This window comes from Rissa tridactyla, chromosome 2 (genome assembly GCF_028500815.1).
Source record: "Rissa tridactyla isolate bRisTri1 chromosome 2, bRisTri1.patW.cur.20221130, whole genome shotgun sequence".
In the NCBI taxonomy this organism is placed as follows: Eukaryota; Metazoa; Chordata; class Aves; order Charadriiformes; family Laridae; genus Rissa; species Rissa tridactyla.
Genome location: NC_071467.1, coordinates 114,523,865 through 114,545,735, shown reverse-complemented (window position 1 = coordinate 114,545,735; position 21,871 = coordinate 114,523,865). Strand labels below are relative to the sequence as shown.

At 37.4% G+C, this 21,871-nt stretch overlaps 1 protein-coding gene across 1 annotated transcript in view; it reads right to left on the bottom strand.

Moving 5' to 3' along the window:
• Positions 1-1,186: 1,186 nt before the first annotated feature.
• Positions 1,187-21,871, bottom strand: part of BBS9 (Bardet-Biedl syndrome 9) — a 304,742-nt gene continuing 284,057 nt past the window's right edge. Inside the window, exon 23 of the mRNA XM_054193653.1 lies at positions 1,187-4,972. Within this exon, the coding sequence (XP_054049628.1) occupies positions 4,932-4,972 (41 nt within the window). The 3' untranslated portion in view covers positions 1,187-4,931. The remainder of the gene's footprint in view (positions 4,973-21,871) is intronic.

Genomic DNA, 21,871 nt, shown 5'->3' with positions numbered 1-21,871 from the left:
AAATAAGTGAATAATAGAATATGCTCATACTATATCAAGTGGAAAATACTCCCATTGCAGCTAACATCAATTTACATCAATTTTACCCCCGGCCTGAGGGTGTGGATCTTTTCCAGGGCTTCTGGTTACTTTTGCAATTTTTTCCTGCTGTAAGAACATGATTTTGCTCAATCCTTTGACTTTAGGAATGAGGATGGATACCGAAATCTTCAATACAGCAGATTCATCTGCAGGCATGGATGCCTCATCCACACGTAGTAAATCTAAGCACATAACAGTACATGTGAAGGAAACATCAACCTACAATGAGTATGTGTGAAAACATAATGGTATTTTACTCCCTTTCCTGCTTTTGACAACATGAAACTCTTGGAAAACACCACAGTATTTTAAAATAATAATTATACTTATTTAAATATGCTTGCATGTTTCATTTGTTTGTACTCCTTGCTATAGCAGATGTAAAGGTACAGCGATCAGGACACGTTGTCAGAGAACACCAGGTCAAATGATTTAACTGGGCAATGCTTCCATCCCATAATTAACTAAATCACTTGCTATACATTTAGTGCTAACAAAAGTGCTAAGTGTCTCTGCTGTGATCTGCTGGTCTCCTGGATAAAGTATATTCCCTGAAATTAGCAGCTTCTACTCAGCAAACGCATAGCTATCTTGCAAAGGAGGACAGAAATAATAATTCCTAATACTATTGACCATTATAAGAATTAACAGGACAGGAGACAGGCAAGTAGAGAGGCATTTTAGGCTCTAAACCAAGCAATGTTTTTCAGCCTTCACGGAAATATGAAACTTGCGTTCAACTTGGCCTACCGGAATATTACAATAAATTCGCACTGAAACTCATAGAAATTCTCATAGAAATGCATTCAAAACCACTTCTAGCTTGGGTCACTTTTGCTAATTATAAACCCAGCCCTGTAGACACTGAGTGCCTCGGCCTCCCACTTGTTTCAACAGGACCCGAGGGCATTCTGTCCCCTCAACAGGATCAAGGCTCATGAACCAGCGGAAGGCTATGCAAACTTTTACCTTTGAACGGCAAAGGAATTAAGTCACTTGCAAACAGCATATGAAGATACCACATAAATACTGGGGGAACCTTGTGCTACGAGTAAATCAACAAAGCAGCATGACGGCAAGGGGTGACAACAAACAAGGCTATGGGAAACTCAAGGTTAATTTCAAATAAAGAAGCAATACAGAAGAGTGGTTTCAGGAGCACGTCATGTATTTTACAGCACCTTCGCAGAAGTTTTTCTTTAAATAGATTATATATAAACAGGATATTATGATAAGAAGGAAAGACACTTATCCAAAATGATGCATACCCCGTATTTGTATTTTTTTTATGCTGGAAGGACTTCACATAGAAATACAATCTCTGCTCAGCAAATTTCTGTTTATGGCATAAATTACTCTTTATAAGCAACACAAGAATATTGAAACTTATCTCTAATGCTCACTGTACAGTAAATGCTGAAGAACAGAAAAAAAGACAAGACATTATAAAGTGAAACTCAACGCCTTGAAAGTAAAGAAATGTTGGTTTTCTGTGTTATAGTTTAATAATAGTTGGACAGAAGAATCAATCTGGGGCTGGAAACCACAGTTTGAACTCAGCATTGTGTTCAAAGCCCAAAATATCATCAGAGCCCAGACCTCCAGATTTTGGTCATCAGAGTAGTAATTGTTTTAATCTGTTTTTCTAAATTACAACAGCACAAAAACAAAATGAAAGAAAAGCCCTTGGACAATAACATTCAGAAGATAAACTCTACCAAGAAAATAAACTCTAGAAGCATTTACCTGTTTAACAGAAAAACAAAAAAAAGAATATGTTTTATGTTAGGACTTATTTTAGAAAAATGCATCTCAAAGCGCTATAGCACGAATATAACAAAGTTGCCATGACTCACAGCATGGTTTTCAAAATGTCACAAAATTCCTTTTAGATATACGTATACAAAATTAACTTCAATAAAATGATAATTTAAAATTTGTTTTTATCTGTGAGCCACCTAGACATATACAATTCTCCTCGAATAGCTAAACATGCAGACAGGCTCGCATATTTAAGCCAAGCAGAAAAGCTGACCAGGCATTACTCTAAAATCCTGTTCAGAATAGTCTGATTGGCCAGCAATGTCAGTCTTGGCCTCAGAAACATCGTTGATGAGAACCAAACATTTGGTCCCCTTGAACTAGCAATGCTGCCTTACGTTTTTCAGTTGGCCAACTCCCTAACTTCAAAACTTCCTGTAATTGGCCTGATTTTTTTCCAGCCCAAAAGAACTTTCTTAAAAATTCAAACTGCATTTGAAAACTGCTAAGAATTACTTTACAATGTTTCCTCTTACCCTGCTGCATAAATGACTGCATTTCAATTACTTCCTTCCTCTGAGTTGGATAGACTATTTGGCATTGGGGGAAACTAAGTAATTTTTACTCAATGCAACTACATTTCTCTTTTAGATCCGGATGATACTATCAAATACCGCAATTTAGTGCAATATACAAAGAGGTCATACATTACTACTATAGACAGTTCTACCTTTTTTTTTTTCCTCTTTATTACCAGTATGTTTTCCCCCGTCTGTAAAACTATTCTCATGAGACCTCATTTTACAAAGCATGGAGCAGAGAAGGCAAACGAGAGTGCTTCTGAGCCTTACATCTTAAAATGACAGAAAATAACTTAAATAAGAGTGGATGATATAATTGACCTGAGTACCTACTCGTTGTTTACCCTAAACTCCCAATGAAACGAGGCAGCTCTGAGCACTGGGATCACATTCAATAATGACAATTATGACAGGGTAATATGTTTCACAGAAGTCTCATAGTAGTGTGCTTTCTAGCTATATTATACACCTATAGCTTAGGATTCTTTGGTCTAGGATTCTACACCATTATGGTGCAGGCTTTCAGTAGTAACTGTGGTTGATTTTTCTAGATTACCTAGTAGCCGCTGACAAGAGGACAAAAGAAGATTTGAGATCTATAGTTAAAGTTTAAGCCTAATAGCTACAGTAATTGATTAGTTCTCCATGGATTTTCTTTGGTCATTGAGGTGTGTACAGAGACTACAGGAGATTATTTTATTGTGTAATTTTCACAGCGCAGCAGGGTACCTTGACAATGGGTTGGATACCACCCTCCTGACAAAAACCACAGGGGAGGGATCAGAGTGAAGAAAACTCAGCCAGGAGAATCACTCCATAACAAGCAGGGGGTAGGATTTTTTCTTCCAGGGAAAGAAGCAAGATTTCTGGCCCCACAACTTGTAGATATCTGAGGTATCCTGGGGGACACAGTCATTTTTATTGGGAGTCGCTGCCTGCTTCAGTCCTAGAGGTATCAGAAGCCTTACCCAGTTCCCTGGCCACTTAGCTCTATTTAATACCTAACATGTTGAAAAAGGCTCCATGAAACATGGTTATATCACATTTACTGAGGCAGAGTAGGACCAGAGGGTTAAGCAGCAGATGCACAAGTGGTGCAAAGTTGTTTTTGTTCTGGGGGTGGATGCAAAGAGGCTGAAAGTAGATATGGAGATGATGAAGGTTGATGGCTTAAGACATCCTGAAATATAACGTCTCCTTTTTATCCACAGATCAAGTAAGCACGGACCACAAGAACTGTCACAACCTCTGCTGAAACAGCACAAAAGTGAGTAGGAGGGACTTCTACAGCTAGAACAGGAGTTGGTGAACCCCTGCTGAGGAAACCAACAGGAGCATGGGATGTGGAGATGGCTCGTGCAATTGCATCCACCAGAAACTAAGCTGAGACTAGCAGTGCCTTTTATATCTGCCGTCCAAAAGACTGCAACTTCTATTTTGGTATGAACCAGCAACAGCCGGGAAAGGCTTCGTTCAAATGACTATTTTTACACTTGACCGAGGTCTCATTTGTTTTCAGTTCCGAGTATCTTTTATTGATAGCTCAACTCACTCTCAGGAATCCAGACATGAGCCTGACGCTTTCAAACACTAGGCCAAGGTCCTCCCAAAGGTGACCTCAGCTGTTGGGTGTTGCATTTCAGGCACCTTGCATGGACCTGACTTTCAGAAGGCAAATACTCAGCACTTTCTAAAAACTCAACCCTCAAAGCACCCTCCAACTGGATTAATAAAAATTAAGGCACTCAAAAATTGATAGTTATTTTGAAAATCTTACCCATAACTAGAACAGACTGACTGACAAGAAAAACAGAAATCACAGGTAACCATAAAAAGATCCATGTGTTGCTGTGCTCAAGGTACTTACACTGTAAACTTTAATCACATTCATACTGACATAGTTAATGGCAAAAGGGTTTGCCCTTTATGTCCAGTAACGATATTTTACTCTATATCTCTAGAGAGCAGGAGTCTGTATAAGCAATGTGAGAGGGGAAAAAAAAAAGTTGATGGATTACCAGTTTTTCTTCTGGTGGTGAATTCAGCTGTCTGGAATCGTGAACATTAGTACAGGAGGAAACGAGACAGTTATCTTTTGTCAAAACTGTGATATAACAAATGTTAATATAATCTCAAAGGGAGGTACAGTTCAGAATATCTTTTAAAAAAGATAAAACATATCCTGAAACAAAGGTTGATTTTAACTATGTGTAAACAGTCTTTGATCAATCGACTGAATCCTTAGAAAGGACTGATATATCACAAAACATAACACAACACCCCTACCACAGTTGATTAAGTGCTTAAACTTTGCTCACAGAAAGGATGCTAGTAGTTGGCAGGGACACCAAACCAAAATTATTTGAATGGAACTTTTTTGTATAAATTAGCACAGTCCTCTCCTTCTGGAAGGTGCAAGCAGTACAGAGTAAAATGGGACTGGTACTGCTGCATTATAAATGCATTTGATGTCAGATAGAAATTCCTCCGGAGGGTTGTCTTCGGATTTCACGGCTTTTCTGCTTGCTCTGCTGCATCCTCAGACAAACCTATAAAGCAGAAAGAAAACTCTTAAAAATTCAGTATACTTGGCAACTACATGCAGTTTTTGATTGTTGATTCCATCCTTTTGTAAAAGCCTTGGTTATAGCTGGAGGAAACAATTTATTACATGCAAAACAGGATAAAAACGCATAACGTGCAAATTCAAGCACTCACAAGTTTAGAAAATATAAAAAATTAAGGCAATAAGGGCAATTTCACATCAGCTCTTTTATGCATATGATGGATGATACAGTCTAAGTCATAAAATCACAGACTATTTGTACATCAAAACCAACAGAGAACAACTGGACATATGATCTGAGACACAGTTATTCCAATCTATTTGCATTTTGCCTGCCCCTTTTTTTAGGTAGAACTTGCAACACAAATTGCAAAACAATAGGAAATTAAGCTCCATAAACTCATTAACACGGAATTGTTTTTTTATATAAAACTAACACTTTGGGCAAGGGGAAAACAGCAAAACCCCTGCACTGAAGGTAACTTCTGCCTTAAACTAAGAGTATGAGTTTCCCATTTTCAAATATCAGTTCAAGAGAAGAATCCATCTTGGATCAGATATTAATCTTTGCAATAATGAACCTGACAGAACTGGAAAAGTGGGCAGAAACTCACAAAAAGTTGCTTGGAATATCTAGGGAGAAAAAGAACAGTGGATAATAATACAGATTTGTATACACCTATACTCACATGACTTTAAATTAAAGCGATTATTTAACCCAGCAGTTTCTTACATGTCCACTCTTACTTTAAGCTGAAAATGAAACTTAAATCCTTTTCTAATAAATGTAAAGCAATCCAAAATAAATCGGCACCACCTCCAAATGATATATGAATAATAATAAAACTAACACACAGCTTTTATGGGTTTTGGTGTTTTGGTTTTTTCCTTATGAGCCATCTCTGAAGAAGGCTGAAATCCCCATACACCCCATGAAGTGAAATGATCCAGCAGGTCAGCAGAATAAAATTTGAGCATCCAGGTCTTCTAGAGCCAAGCCACCAGTCGCCCGACAGCACGACTACCTTCACAGTCATGTTCACACAGAATTTAGCACCGACAGGCTACGTAATTTTAGAAGAACATGCTTTCATTTAGATCTGTGCAATTCCACATAAACAAAAACATCTAGATTTCTTTTTCAGTTTTTATTTTACACTATGAATGTTTTTTGGTGCTTGGGGATTTCAGTATTTACAATAGTTTTCATGGCTGACGGTACTAAACGGAACAAATTTTATCTCAAGCCTTGAGATTGAAGGAAAGCATCAGTGAAGCTAAAAGAGCAGGATATCCGGGATAAAATCGCCAAGATACAAAAAACTAAAGCAGTAAAATTTCAGCAACAGCTGGAAGCCCAAGGCCCCCAAGGGGCTAAGACGTTGCCCTTACTGAAGTGTCTACTTTTTTTTCTTTTGTTTTTTAAAGGACAATTTGAAATACCATGTTAAGAGCTGACTTGCGTTTACAAAGGTCACCCTCAAATGGTGGTTCTTTTGTTCTTAGCACATAGCACATGCTGGGATGCCAAAGGGACCAGCAGCAGGTCCCATCTTGTTTCATTAATGACCCAGGGGAAGGAGGAGGTAGGTAGCACGATAATGAAATGCGTGGATTATAAGAAACCAAGATGAGCTACAAATAGTGGAGAGGGAAAAGAAATGTTGCTCTAGGACTAAGAGATTACCAAGGCTGAGGGAAGATAAAAGGACATACTACATCATGGAAATAACAATCTTAAACACACGTACTTGCTGAGGAAAGCCCTGCAGAAGTAGCACAGTGGAAAAAGCTGTTAAAGTCATGCATTTGCAGTGAAATACCCCACATTGCTCAATGCAGTGTAGGACCAGAGGAGCCACTGCAGAGCTCACAGTTAATGCTGTTCCTGGCTATATAGCTTTGTTGAGATCACGTCTGGAGCTCTTTACAGCTTTGTACCACATAAAAAGATACTGGAGGCTATCTTACTTTCCCACCATAATCAAGGAAAAGAGTTTGCAAGAACTATGAAACTGGTTTCTGTACACTCTTACAAAAGCTGGACATGCACGTGATTCATACTGGAAACAAAAAGGGGGTATGTTTATGGTCAGGTCTTTGTACCTGAAGAGAACAGCCGCAGATTTACCATAGACCAAGAGGCACTAAGTTGTGTATTAGCACTGCCCTCTACGTTGCACACTTGAGACGCGTGACACTGCCGCTACACTGTGCCCTCAACCTCCATACATTTGACAACTGGCTAGAGGACATCTAAGAAGCATAACAGCACAGAAATTAAGGAAGAGAGCTTTACAAAAATATCAGGGGGAGGGACTAAAATCTTAATGAAAAGGCTATTACATCCTTTCTTTTTTTTTTGCATCTTTTCCTTTATTAAGCTGAAAATAACATGTTAAAAATTAAGAATTATAAAATTATAATTAAAAAAAATTATTTGAGCCATAAAATAGTGCCCAAGATACCGCATTCAAAACCTGTTATTTCCATGACGTTGGCTTCTTATAAATAACCCTTGTGTCTATTTCTACAAATTGCCATGCCAAAATGGGCAAGGTGAATGGTTACTTTCAAGCTCATGAAACACAGTGGATCCGCTAAGCTTAATGCATTAACTGTAATTATGGGCTGGCAGAACTGAAGTAATATAGTAGGATTTACCTCAGTTTCACACAACTTTGCCCAACAGCACTACACACGGCTATAGGGAACCTGGAATACTTCTGCATGGATCAAAGAACTACCACATGAGTAAAGCGTGGGAGAGGTGAGCTGACAGGTGATGTACAGACCGAAGCTATTTTTATTGTGTAACTGCAAAATGGGAGGCAGTATGAAAACATGGCTTGGAACAATCAGCTTTCCCACCTCTACCCTGTGTTTTTTCAACATGCAATATTTATTAGTCATCTAGGGGAACAACATAAATTTCATATTGATCTAACTGGCACATGCTGTATCATAGTTAAGTGAAATGATTAACATCAGAGAGGTTTCTCATCAGTATATTCTGACAAGCTCAGGCAGATCCTAAGAAATACAGGTTATAAAACTAAAAATTCTGTAGATTAAGGCTCCTTTACCTCATTTCATCAGGAAAAAAAAAAAGCTTCCTTCCATCTTCAGATCCCCTATTATGAAGTTCTCAATGTTTTATTTTATAGATCATCCAAAAATCCTACCAGAATAATACTGGTCTGAGCACACACTTTGACAAATGTATATTAAAAAGTTTACATCTCTATTTATCAACACTGAGAAGCTGCTTTTGGAAATAATAGTCATAAATTTTAACTCCTCTGCAGCAGGCAACCCCCAGAGTTTTTGGAAGCAAGTATTTAAAACAGAATTAAAATATATGATTAAATTGATATCCTGATTAGTAACACAAGAGTGCATATATCGGAGGTCAAAAACAGATTCCACCTTCAGCCACTTAAAACCCTCAAATTTTTTTTTTTGTGTATTTGTCAGTCAAAGCACATTAGCGCCCTCATGAAAACAGCTTCTATAAACAAAGACACAGTTGTGTTAATTTGCCTCTTGAAAAGCATACATATTATTGACTCACAGAAAGTTTATTTGTAGATCAAAATGTATTTCTGAGTCTTGAAAACTGAAAGTTCAATGAAAATCAGCCACAGTGAGAGAAGCAAAGACAGCTAAAAACCCCAGCTTTCCTGGAATTATTATTCATGCAGCCAGAGGGGGAAAAAAAAAAAAACAATCCAAAACATTTAAAGGGAGGGATGATATTTGAGCATGATGGCAGAAGGGAGGAGAAAGGATCGTTTTCTGTAGTCATAAATTGTTCACACTAAGCATGATGGTGTAAGGTTTAAAGATGTTCAGGTTAAACAATTAGGCAATGGAAGAAACTACCCAGGGAGGTGGCTGAGTCAAGGATATGAGAAGTTTGCAAAGATAGGGTAGATGAAATCCTAGTGGGGATTAGTGAAGAGGAAGATACACAGGCCTTGAACTGGGTGACCTAAAGCATCTTCTCCAATCCTATCATTTATGCTGCTATGATTCATCCTAAGGAGAACATTTTGGACTCTTATGAATTACTGGCCGAGTTTCCTGGATACTATTGTACATTAGTCTACTCTGAAGCATGCATAAAACTAAGTCAAAGTTGGCTTTGAACTGTTTGATCTACAATATCCAATGCTTCCCGGTCTCTTTTTCGTACAGTGACTCAGAAAAAAGGGCTGTTATAACAAGACAACAAAAGTTATTTTGAGTTCAGATTAAATTAGAGAAGGGAGGCACCCCTTTCTTCAGCTATTCCCACCTAAAAGAGGAAAAAACCACCCCATCTTATGGCCTGATGGTTAATATTGCTATTTCTAGACCCGACATAAAACAGCTTTAGAACAAACTACGGCTTTAAACTAACTGTTTTTCATAAAAATTTTGATCCAAGACTAAATGTTCCGAATGACCAAAGTTAATAGCTTTTTGGTTTTTTGTTAACAAAAGACAACACATTTTTCCCAGCACCTTCAAGGCACATTTCTGCAAATCATGATAATTCTCTAAGAAATCCCATCTAATTGCTGATAATAATTTTCTTTATCATTATAAACTGCTTGAGGAAACATGTACAGCTTCCTTTTTCTTAGTATATAATCTTTATTACATGAACACAATCCAAAGTGTTTTTCAGAAAGTTTAAGAACGCAACAATATCTTGCTCATCCCAAGCAAACGGACACAATTTAGTTGGAGTGCAAAAATTAGTGAAAAATCATCAACTCTAATGCAGTGATCACCATGATGGACAAGCTACAAACTTGCCTACGCTGCTTTAACGGGAGAAACTGGACTTGATCGGTATTCCATATCACTTTTTATGGAATAATAAACTGAGAGTGAGCCTTACGCTGCCTCCCAAGTCACCAGTGAGTCACTGATCATTGTATACATAATTTAAAAATGCTCAGAGTTTTGTATCTGAAAGGGGACTGATGGTAGCTGAATGAGTGGGAAGCATGGACTGAGTCATTCATTAAAGAATTGTGTAAATCAAATAAATTTGCTTTTCATTTAGGAAGTAGTGTGACCGAGAGAAAGGCCTTCATTCAGTGAACTTTTCTTTGCCCTAAGGGACCACAGGCACCACAGGATGGATAATGTGAAACAACAGTTTCCATCACTCACTCTTAAATATGCCCCCTACTAACTGCAACTAACATGGCAAGTCCAGCCTATATGACGCTATCAATAGTTAAGTTTCTAAACTGCCACAAAATAGCAGCAGTAGAAGGGTCGGCTCTTAGCGTGGGGACAGCAGGGTCTGTTCCCACAACACTTAAAAAACCTTGCTAAAAATCTTCCTTTTGTCATTCTGACTTAATAGTGACATGTAGTAGCAGTGTAACACAATGGAGATAACATGGAGGTAACAACGAGAAAGGCAACATTTACCAAGTGTCCACTTTTTTTTTTTTCTTAATTAACTTTTAAACACCTTACAAAGTTCTTGTGCATTCCTGCTCCTCGGCAGTAGCCCTCAATGGAGACTGCAGACATGGGCTTGTGGCAACTCAGGCCTACTATGAAAACGGTCATGTTAGGAAAAGTTAGTGTCCCTTCCAAGGCAATTTCTTTGTTTTGTTTCTTTGTTTTCTGAAATACAGCAAATAAATATCCCTATCATTAATTTTATGCCGATAATTAATAACTTATGCTTGTTTTGTATAATACTGTTGTCTTCAACTTTCATCACATTATATGGTGTACACACACACACACACACACGTACCCATACACATCCCTACTACAGAATTTTCTGTTGAAAACCCCAACACCAAGAAGCATTAGAGCTGCCACCAATGGGTCCAAGGACTGAACAAGTAGACTGAATTATTGTCCACCTGTTTTGGGTAACGTAAGGAGGTGTGCACCAGTTCACAGCTCCTGGGACTATCAAGTACTCAAGCTGTAGAGTTCAGACCCCTACATTTATAATGTTGCAAAGTTTCTATGTTTTCTTTAGGTCTTTCTTTGGCTTCGTATTTGGAAAATACTCAAGACATATCAAATGTTTCTAATAGAAAGTTACCAAATTTGAACATCAGGAAAAACATTCAGTGACATGACCAAAAATTCCCCCAGCTGCTTCTTCTAATGACCCCAGTCAAATAAATATATATAAATATATATATATATACACACACACACACAGACACGCACATACCCACACACACTGCTGGAATAAACACAATGTGTAAGAAACAAGGATCTGCCAGAACACCGAATCTAGCCTACATTTATAGATATCAAAGTGAGAAGAACAAGAGGAATGGGATGCTGGTTAGTTTGAAGCAATGCAGAGCTCTGTAAGCAGCACGGAACCAAAAAACACCTCAAAATCACCAACGAAAATCCAAAAATTATTACAGAGCAAACTGAATGTGCCTGCAGGAAGACAAGCTGCCTAAAAAGCAGAAGCAGCAATGAAGTAATTGATCATTACTGTGGGCAATTTAGTTTCAATTAAGCTAAATTTTTGGCTGAAAAATGCCCATTTCCTCCAAATACCTGCCTTATCACAATCACCTATCAAATCCTGTACATTTTTCTGGGAAAGCTTGCAAATTTTTTGAGAAATGGTTGTTTTTATTTAGAGATGACCACAAGAAGTAGTCACAAATTACACATTTCAGCTGGAACAGTTATTTCTTGCCAAGCAGTAAATCCGTAAAAGTGAGTTGGCTTTTCAGTGGCCAAACCTTCCTTCTTTCTAATTAGCTATCAGCCTGTGTTAGGGCAGTAAATTAATTCAGTGGCTTCTAAGGCAAATACGCACAATACAAATCTAAAACTTAACTAATCACGGCCACGCAAATGTCAATGCTTCAATTTATTCCTCCTCATGCTTATGTCTTCCCATTCACTATAACCCAAAATCCTATTAAGCTTTTCAGAAATGCTCGCTCTGTAACAGTTTGCTGTCAGAAGAAAAAAAAAAAAAAAAATTTGGGCCATGTATGCCGAGATCAAACAGATGATAATATATTAAAAACAGGGTCTCTTTTGGTTTTGGGTAGACATAACTCTTCACTTTGTCCTGGGGAGCAGTAATGCTATAGTAATCAGTCTTTTGCCTACTTGATTAGCTGTGCTATTTTTTTGACTTCCCAGACAGACAGACCAGCCAGCTGACTATTAACAAATCCTTTATCTTCCCAGACAAGCGATCACCGTGACAGATAGGCAAAACTCCAGGGGTAGGTTAGCTTTAGGGCAAGATTTTCCACCATTTTCATATGAATGGCAGTGAATCCTACTCCTGGAGACAGCCACCCAGTGTCTGCCTGCAGGAAGATCTAAGATCCTTCACGGATATGATGTATACGTTACAGTCAATTTCTACTCCTACAGGTAGGTTGGCTGCAGCTCATAATTGACATCTGAAGACCTACAAACTCTCTGTTAGTACAACTTCAACCATTCCTCATCTACCTATGTAACTTCCGCTAATATTGAGCAAACTTTTCAGCTGAGATGATTTTCCTCAGAAAACTGTAAACGCAGGTCAAACAAACCATCGGTCAATTTTCTGCTGAATTTGTCGGATCAACTTGGCTAAAAAAACGTAAATAATTACAGCATTTTTGATATTTTCAAAATCTTTTGCATTTTCATTTCACACTGAAGTACTGCAAATAAACTTCCTTGAATATAATGTTGGGGTTTTTTGGTTTGGTTTGGTTTTAAAAAGTTAGTAGGTATGAAGTCTAAGCAAAATACTTCATTCGAGAAGAAAAAAAGAAACCTAAATCAATCACTGGAGGTTGTCCCAAAATAACAAATTTTCTAATTTGTTTGCTTCAAAGTCAGAAACTTAAAAACCCGCCAGTTATTCACAGAACTCTACTCTTGTTAGTGTGTACCTCTATCTTAAGTCAAAATACTGTGGTTATCCTTTTAATATGTATGATATAATCGTCAGAATGAAGCTTTCAACAAACGTAGCTACAATACGTACATGCAAAGTATATGTGGCTTTATCCAACACGAGCTTCGGCAAAACATAAAATAAAAAGTATATTAGGTTTATAGGGGAAAAACCCCACCTTTTTACGAATAGAGTCTGATATTGACTTGCATTTAGGGCCTGTGCTGTGTTTCTTGTGTAAGTTTAAATTGTATGGCCACAAAACAACTTAGTAACTTCATACATAAACATCAGCTTTTCCAGTAGAGATTTCCAACATTTTCTTTTTAGTGTACGGTACACATAAGCCCATGGCTCCTCAGTACCAGAAAGATACAACAAAATAGAAGAAATTCCAAAAAGAACAGCGTAAATAATTGTATGATTTTGTGGAAAACAGAAAAGAGGAGAGGGAGACAAATAAAACAGCTGAAGGCAAAGCAACATTAGGAATTGTTTAGTGCAACGAAGAGATACAAAAGAGGATCAAGAAGATGAAGTCAAGGAAAGGAACATTCAAGGCTGCTTTAATGCCATGTATTCTCTCAAGGGAAGTGCCGGAAGCCACATGACTTATGACATTTGCAAATTAGTACCACAATTAAGACAACAATCTGGTGATGTCAGGGAGATGGTCAAGCTGATATAACAAGAGTTTTCCATTTCTAACTCCTGTTAACACACAAGAGATCTGAGGTGCTACAAATTCCTGAGTGTTTTGTAATAGTCACAGAAACATCAGTTTTTGCTTACCATCAAGTATTCAGCAACTAAATACTCTTCAGTGTGTTGCTCCTTTTAACAAATGGAACATTACAGTGCAAATGATAAAATCATATTCAGTATTTCCATGCATTCTTCTGGAAATAACATACAACAGGATTTTACCATTTGATGTCATTTTTCCTTTGGAGTCTTGTGGGAAAAAAAGACATCGGTAGAGAGGCAGGTTTGAGGAAAAATGTGTTTAAAAAAAACAAAGGAAAAAGAATACTTCTGTGTAATACTTTCCAATCTTGAATTTCACACATTCCTTTTAAGCTACAGTATATGAGAAAAATGCTTTAAGAGTTTTTTCCCCAAATAGAATCTTTTGATAAGTCTCAGTGTTGGCTTAAAAGCAAAAGAACAAAATAAAAAGAGCCTGTATTAAAGTAACAGATGAATTTTCTTCTAAATGGACACTTAACTCCTTTCTATTGCTCATCAAAAATCTGTACCTGATTTTTTGTTATTGTTGTTGTTTTGGGGGGGTTTCTTCTCCCCATTAAAATCTTATCTTTGCAAATGGAAAGGATGATTTTTTGGGGTAGAGGGGTAATATAATAGCAGGTCGTATATTTTATCTCATATGTAATCTCGACTCTTTCAATATCTCACTATACCAAAGACTTGTAATTCTTGTTATTTCCACTACTTTTCCACTGGAATCAGTCTTGTCTGATACAGGTGGAAATAGAGTCACCCCCTGCTACACCCCTGGATATCTCAAGGCATATTGTAGTAGCTATAATGGCAATTTCAGTACTCACAACAAAAATCGTAAAGCTACTCAGATCTGATGATCCAATTAAGGATTCCTTAAGGCCCAAATTTGTGCATTTCTGAACGATGACTAGAAATTTCTGGGCCCTCCAACCTCACACCAAAATCAGCAGAACCAGGAGGACGGCAGCACTTTGCAGGACTGAGCCTTTTAGCACCTCCAGAAGGAGCAGTAGAAGCCAACACACATGCGTCTAAGGCTTGAAATGATGAAAGTAACAGTTTTAAAAGTATTATGGATTTTCTTATGGGCTCAGGAAGCAATAAAAACTAAGTATAGTCAGACTGCAAGGGAGCAATATAGCTTTCATAATTTTCTGTGACTTTAGGGAAAACATGCTCAATTTTTATAGACAACCAATAAAATTACAAAATTTTCAGGAAACATCACTGCTATGGGATTCCCACAACAAAAGCAGGTTATGTTGAAATTAATGTTTTCTGCAAGGACACTGCTCAAAATAAATTCACATCGTAAATGAGTTGATTTAATTACAGTGCAACACAACTAACTGTCCTAAATTACAGGCTTCTCATTGAACTGGACACTAACGATGCTAGGAAGAGCAAACAATTTCATTCTGGCAGTTACGTAATGTTAAGATTACTTCCTTATTGACTAGTAAGGTCTGAACAAAGCTTAGAAGGCAAAGACAAACATGCTAAATCAGAACAAAACCCCACAACCTATAGGTCCAATATGGTAAACAATTTCCAGAAAATACACCGAAACACAGTGAGAAGGAGATCTTTTGTTGTGCAATGTTTCAATTTGTCAATCATTTTGCTGTTCTTTCCAACTTTGGAGGAAGTTTAAACAGTGTCTTGGAACACTTAGAAACAAATTCCAAATCCCCACATAGTTGAAAGGGTATGCTACAAATAGTTAAAAAAAACAATCCTTGATTTAAGGTTAGGTACTGAAAACACCATGGTTTATGCATAAGTAATTCCACTGAACTTAAGGAGTCCTACAGGAATTCTCAAATATGCAAATTGTTGCAGAAGTAGAGCCTAATTTTCATACTACATATTTTTTAAGCTGATAACGGATTTTCTCTTTTTATTCTGATAAATAGAATAATATTATCAATTAAATATTATTAATTAACGCAAACAAATGATGTCTCTTGAAGTAGGAAGATCAGGTTTCCCAAACTCAACAATTGTATCTATATAGCAGAGAAAGAGCTGCCTTTGGAGCTGTTTTACCTGAAACACCTGAAGACTGCCTAAAGACAGATTAGTCATGCTTGAAGGTAACCTACTTGACTTTATACTTCTTTATACCTCGATGCAACTTAATGCTGTTCTTCTCTACTTGACGCATGCAAGGTCTACAAACCTGTGCTTGAAGAGAGCATCTAGGCCACCACTACCTGTCCATATTTACGTATGCAATAACGTGTGTGTCACCAAGAAGCTGGACATGCAGGTTTTCACAAGCCACCTTGAAGCCAGTGAAAGTTCTCCTCAACAACATGAATCTGCTCCTATTTAGCTTATAGGACAGCGCTTTAAGACTCGGGCTTACTAATTCAGAGAGTAGCCAACTACTCATGCATGATATTTAACCAGCTCCAGTTCCAGTTCAGAAAACTGCGTCCAATCACTTAAGCATATGATCAACTGAGGTCTGTGGAACTGAATGCATCACGTACGTGTTCAAGTTGGCTGAATGCACAAGCACTCTTAACAACGAATCTAAGTACAGCCTTAAATGCTTTCCTAAATAGTGCCCCGCAATTCTCTGATGCTATCACACATTTCAACCTATACTCCAAAAGTGGTGATATCAATGCATTTATATAAGTATTTCAATGTTATTTCAAATCTAAACTTGTTAGAATATTGATTATGGAAAAATCTTTGAGACATAAAAGTAGTTTGTGTATGATTTTTATCCTTTTCTCTTCCTCTCTCCCTCCTTGATTTTGCTAACGATCTCTGAAATTCTAGCATAAAAGAACTGTGGTGAAACAGAAAATAAAATAAATTTTAAAATCTACATCCATATTCTGAATTAAATACAAAATACTAATGAACAATGCTCATTTAGCAACAAAAAGAAAATTAGGTTGTTTTTCCTTTTTTAAAATATTTTGCATTTCACTGTGCGCATGACTTGCAAGTAATGTTGGTATGGGTTTTTGTGGGAGGTTTTAAGTCTAAAAAGAATCTGGTGACTTCACCCAAGGAAACACCTAGATCATATATTACTTTTAACTCGATACAATTTTGTTTAAAACCTCCTTAGGAAAGAGATACTTTTCTGTCTCCAAAGTGTTCTCAAAGGAGTCTCTGGCTTTTACACGCGGCATTTCTGATCTCTCACTGCAGGAGAGCTTTACATTAAAGTTCATATAGAGCTCCAAAAGCTTCATTGGAGCCTCTCAAGGTGATAGTTTGGGCAAAAATGTAAAGAGAGATATGTTATTGAGAGAGATTCTGTTGCAGCAGAAGTGAAATCTAAATACAGTAGATGGAGATTTATCAAAGTGTAGACATAGTCCCACTGTGCTTACCCATTATCTGCTTCTGCTAGGATCTTGCAACAAGCTGGATGCTATTGCTTCTCTCCCAATGCATTTGCAGTTTACAAGTCTTGTTGCTATAATCAGAGATTTTGTTGGAAGAAAGGCAATACACATCACACATGAGATGTTTTGAAAGGAGCTGTGAGTTAAGGTATAGGTCATTTTTGCTTTTAACCCTTACTTGGAATGGTAAGAGTGTTTTCCAATCTGTCATCCATGAAGTCATGGTCTGCAGCCCATGAAATCACATTAAACAAGAAAATAAACATCATCCTTACAGTATTTCCAGCTAAAGGTGCAAAGATATGATCATCTGCCGGAAATGGGCCAGCAGAAATACATGATTGGGAAAGTGTGAAAACCACTCATTCAACAGTGCGTGAAGATGAAAAGTAGAGGATCAAATTGCAGTTTTACCAGTATTCATTTAAACTACAAAAGATGAACAAGAAAACAGTAAAACACGTGAACAACAACAATGTGTAACAAAGTTTCAAATACACTATTTAAAGTAGCCCTTATCCTTCTCTCATGACTTTTGGAAGGCAGCAAAACAGAAGCACTTCTGAAATAGGTCCAGGTATTAGCATCTCATTTAATGGGCTGTAGTAAGGACTAATCAAGTAGCTCAAGACAGACAGTTCCTTTAAGCACGGTGGAATCATCTGCTGGCTCACACTTAACATGGACAGATCTTCTCCACCCACACAGGACAATTAAATTTGTGCTGTCAGAAATAGTATTTGCCTGAAGGATTCCATACGCATTACCAGGCTAGGTCCCTGTGCAGTAGCTTGGAAAAGCATGGCTAGTGATTTTAACAAGTTACAGATTTAAAAAAGTATGAGCTATTCTCATATCTATGAAACATCATGCATGGGATGACAAGTTAAATAACTTTATGTTTGTAAAACTAAACTGGGTCATACTGAGATACCTATCTTCAGAGATGCTGCAACACCACTTCCCATTCAAGTCAAGACTGTTTTGAACGACTTCCTAGAAATGCTTCTAATACTTCTTTACCTTCCAAATTCCAGCATCAAAATGTTCCGTGTCTTTATTCTTTCCCTCAAATCTGATCTAGAAATTCCTTTATCTGGCATATGATGCCACTTTCACATGACAATACCCAGATCTGGCACATTTCAAGCCTCGTTTGTTTTTTCAGGCTCTTCCAAGAGAGACAGAAATATATAAGGAAGACAAGAAAGTCTGAACACCGTTTGAAATAAATCACTTACCTTTGTGAGATCTTTCTGTGTCATTTTGACACACTGAGCTCTAGAGTTGGACTCGATGATCTTAAAGGTCTTTTCCAACCTAAATGATTCTATGGTTCTATGATTCTATTAGTGCAACCTATCTAAAACTTTGAGTGGAAACTTTTGTAAGTGTGAACAAATAATTTTAATTAACTTAATTGGCTGATGGAAATAATACAAGGCTCTTCTAAAGGCACGTGCTCATTTGTCCACAAAGCACATCATCTACTTTCTTAATCGATGGGTATTCAAATCATGACAGGAACTGGCACTGGGCTTCAGGGTGGGAACAAAGAGTGACCCACAAAGCTCAATGGGATTATGAATCAACTGAAGTCATGAGTCAACAGCAGCCTGTTGCTGATTGACTCTGCCTCACCAGTAGATGTTACTTCAGCCATTAATGCAGATTGCTGTATGGCTGCAGGGATATGCATGCCTGCCAAGGTACACAAAAAATATCCAAACCAAACTACAACCTGCCAGGTTCTGAAAATATCATGTAACACCCTGCTCTGTATCTCCAACAGCATCCAAAGTAATTTTTGGGAGACCTGACCACTACCACACCCATCCCTATGTCTGCAATACAGCCTGAAGGTTTTTCATTGACGGCCATTCCACTTAATCATTCAAAGGGATGCTTGGCTATTTGATTGCTGTGATTTAACACAGTAACAACAATAATCCAGACTATGCTTAAACCACTCACGGTACTTCCAAAACTGTTTATTAGCATTGGCTTCTGCTTTACTAGCTATTTTCAACACCCTTAATACTGAAGTTCCTCCTCCGGCACCTCTGAGAAGGCCAAGACTATATGAAAAAGGCAGTCTTATTTTTTGTTTGACTGAGTATTTGATAACTGCACTTAAATTCACAGTTTATTTATTTAACCTCAGCTCAGGCTAAAGCCATCTAAAATGCCCTGCACATTGTAACTTTAGGTCCAAGACAGAACTGCATACAGAACACAGTCTCTTTCATTTCCCTTGAAATGAAACTCAATAGCTCCTCTTCAACCCAGGAGTCAACTGCAAAGCCATCATTTAATAATCCCATCCTTTTATTGCCCTCATAGTCTGAAAGCTCAGGTCCCCATGCTCAACATCTCTGAGCAGAGTATCAGACATATCAGACTGGGCATTTCTGTCATGCTTTCACTAAATCTTATCTTTGAGATAGTACTTTCCAACTGGTAACTGAGCCCCTTTCTGAAGGCCCTCAGAACGGGAAGCTCATCACTGGCTCTCTATTCTATCCTATTCTTTCAACACAACTAACATCTTCCATGGACCAGAATGACTTCTTTCCTAATGTATGAATTTCATCCTTCTTAACATTACAATTCACAGGAACTGATGGTGTAATTTAATACTTAGACTCCAACAGAAGTCAACATTTTACCAAGGAATCGTTAAACTTATACAAAGAAAATGGCACTTCCCCTTAAAAGTAGGTTTTGTTCAACAGGCAAGGCATAAGAGCAATATACAACATAACAAAACGATTTGCCTATCGAACATAAAATATCTCACATTTATTTTCTGAAAAATGTTATCCGACTGTTTAATGTACACACTAATATTTTTATCAATGTTTCTATAAAACTCACACAACTTTTTTGGTCTACACAAATACAGTATGTGAAAGGCAGAAGTATGCAGCCTCTCATCTGTGCACAATATGAAAGAACAGCTTTTGTCTAGGAGTTTTTTTTTTACTGTAGATCCAACGATTATAAAAGCAGTGCAATTGAAAGCAGGTGGGACACAGTACAAGGGTTTCTCCATTCTAAGCACACAGTTCGACTCAAATAATAAAACCTCTACGCTTATGCAGTCTTGTACTTCTGTTAAAGCTAGGCCACCCAATTGTGCCAAATAATGTGTTGTCCAACTTGGACTAAACTGAGAACACGAAGCTCATTTTCCTAGTGAACTGTGCTGTACTTGTATGATTTCTACATTACAAACAGACATTATCTATAAGAAAAAAGAAATTAAAACTTTCTGAAGTCAGCACTGTTTCCAATTTCTTGTATTACTGGTGAAATATTAAAGGATAATATACTTGAGATTAAAACTTAAAAAGAACACTATTACCATGATGTAAATATACCCACATGATCATATATAATTAGGTAATCGTGTGCATACGTATATTCACTCTGCCAAATTCTGCACCGTAGCTGTTATTTATATTTGATCTGAAAGCTGGAAGACACTCCTCAGACTATTTTCTTTAAAACTGTAAACAGTAGATAGCATCATTCTTTATGCCCATTAAAGACTAACAAGTTGCTAACAAAACTTTTACCACATTCATTTTTTGCTAACTTAAAAGTAAGATGATGATAAAAGGGTAACTTGCATCTCATTATGTTGAATTGTAACAGTGAGAAAGAAAAACAAAGAAGATAAAGCAGGGGTTTACACGGTAAACCTGCTGATAGCTGAACTTGTTGAGATAAACTAAAAGGTTATAAATCAACTTGAAATAGTTGGAAGTATTAAAAAGATTGGGTAACTTTCTGGTGTCTTGCATTCTTCCCACCCCATATCACCTATTTTCATAATAATGTCTTAAATTTGGCTCCTGGCCTGCTATCAAATACTAAAATGAGGAATGACAGTAAGAACTGCTTTTTTCTTTGAAATCTGACTTGGCAAGGAGTGCAACTGTCACCCAAATTTGCAAAGGCATTTCTTCTGAGATCTGCATATAACTTTGAAGTGCCAAGAGGGTAGAATAATGAAATCAGAATTTTTTAAGTCTGATTGTCAGTACTTGTACTGGACAAATATATACACTCTGAACTGTGCAAAGTCTGTGACTGTAACTCAGTTCTGGAAGTGGAATGCTTGCTTTATGGAAAACGTTGGTATTTGCCATAGGTTTCCATTCTCAGCTGTATCAAAACATGGAAATACAACGAAGAATGAAACTTTTCACTCAGTTTCAGATTGGTGATATCACCATAAAACAAGTTGGGGTTATGAAGAACAACAGAAATGACAGTCTCATTTCCTATCCTGATTCCTATTCCTGTTTTCTATCAGATTTACATACTCCCTTCTCCCACAGTTTGCCCAGCTAAACGCACCTAATGCCTCCTCTCGTCTTACTTCACAATACCCTTAGCTACCCTTCACATCTACTAATTTACGAGCAAGAGCCACAAATTAGGCTGGTTTTGAGGTAAGGGTGTACTTACTCAAGATCACACCAAATGCAATGGGTAACTGTTAAATTCCTGTTTGAGCCTTCCCCCTAGTAATCTGAACCTTTCCTTTACACCCACCTGACAACTTCTACGAAACTTGTATGAAATTGTATATTTTTGAGATGTTTATCTCTATTTAAAATGCATAAGAAACTGGCCGTGGGGGTTCAACAAGGGTGGGGATAGAACCATTATGATTACATAAGGTTTCAAAGCAGGTTAAAAAAAGAAAGGCATTTTTGTTAGATACCAAGTAACCAGACATTTTGGAATTATAATTTTGAGAGATTCCAGTTCAGCAAATCCAAACGTCCCATTTCAGTATGTCCAGTTGCTTCATGTCAAACAAAAACTGATG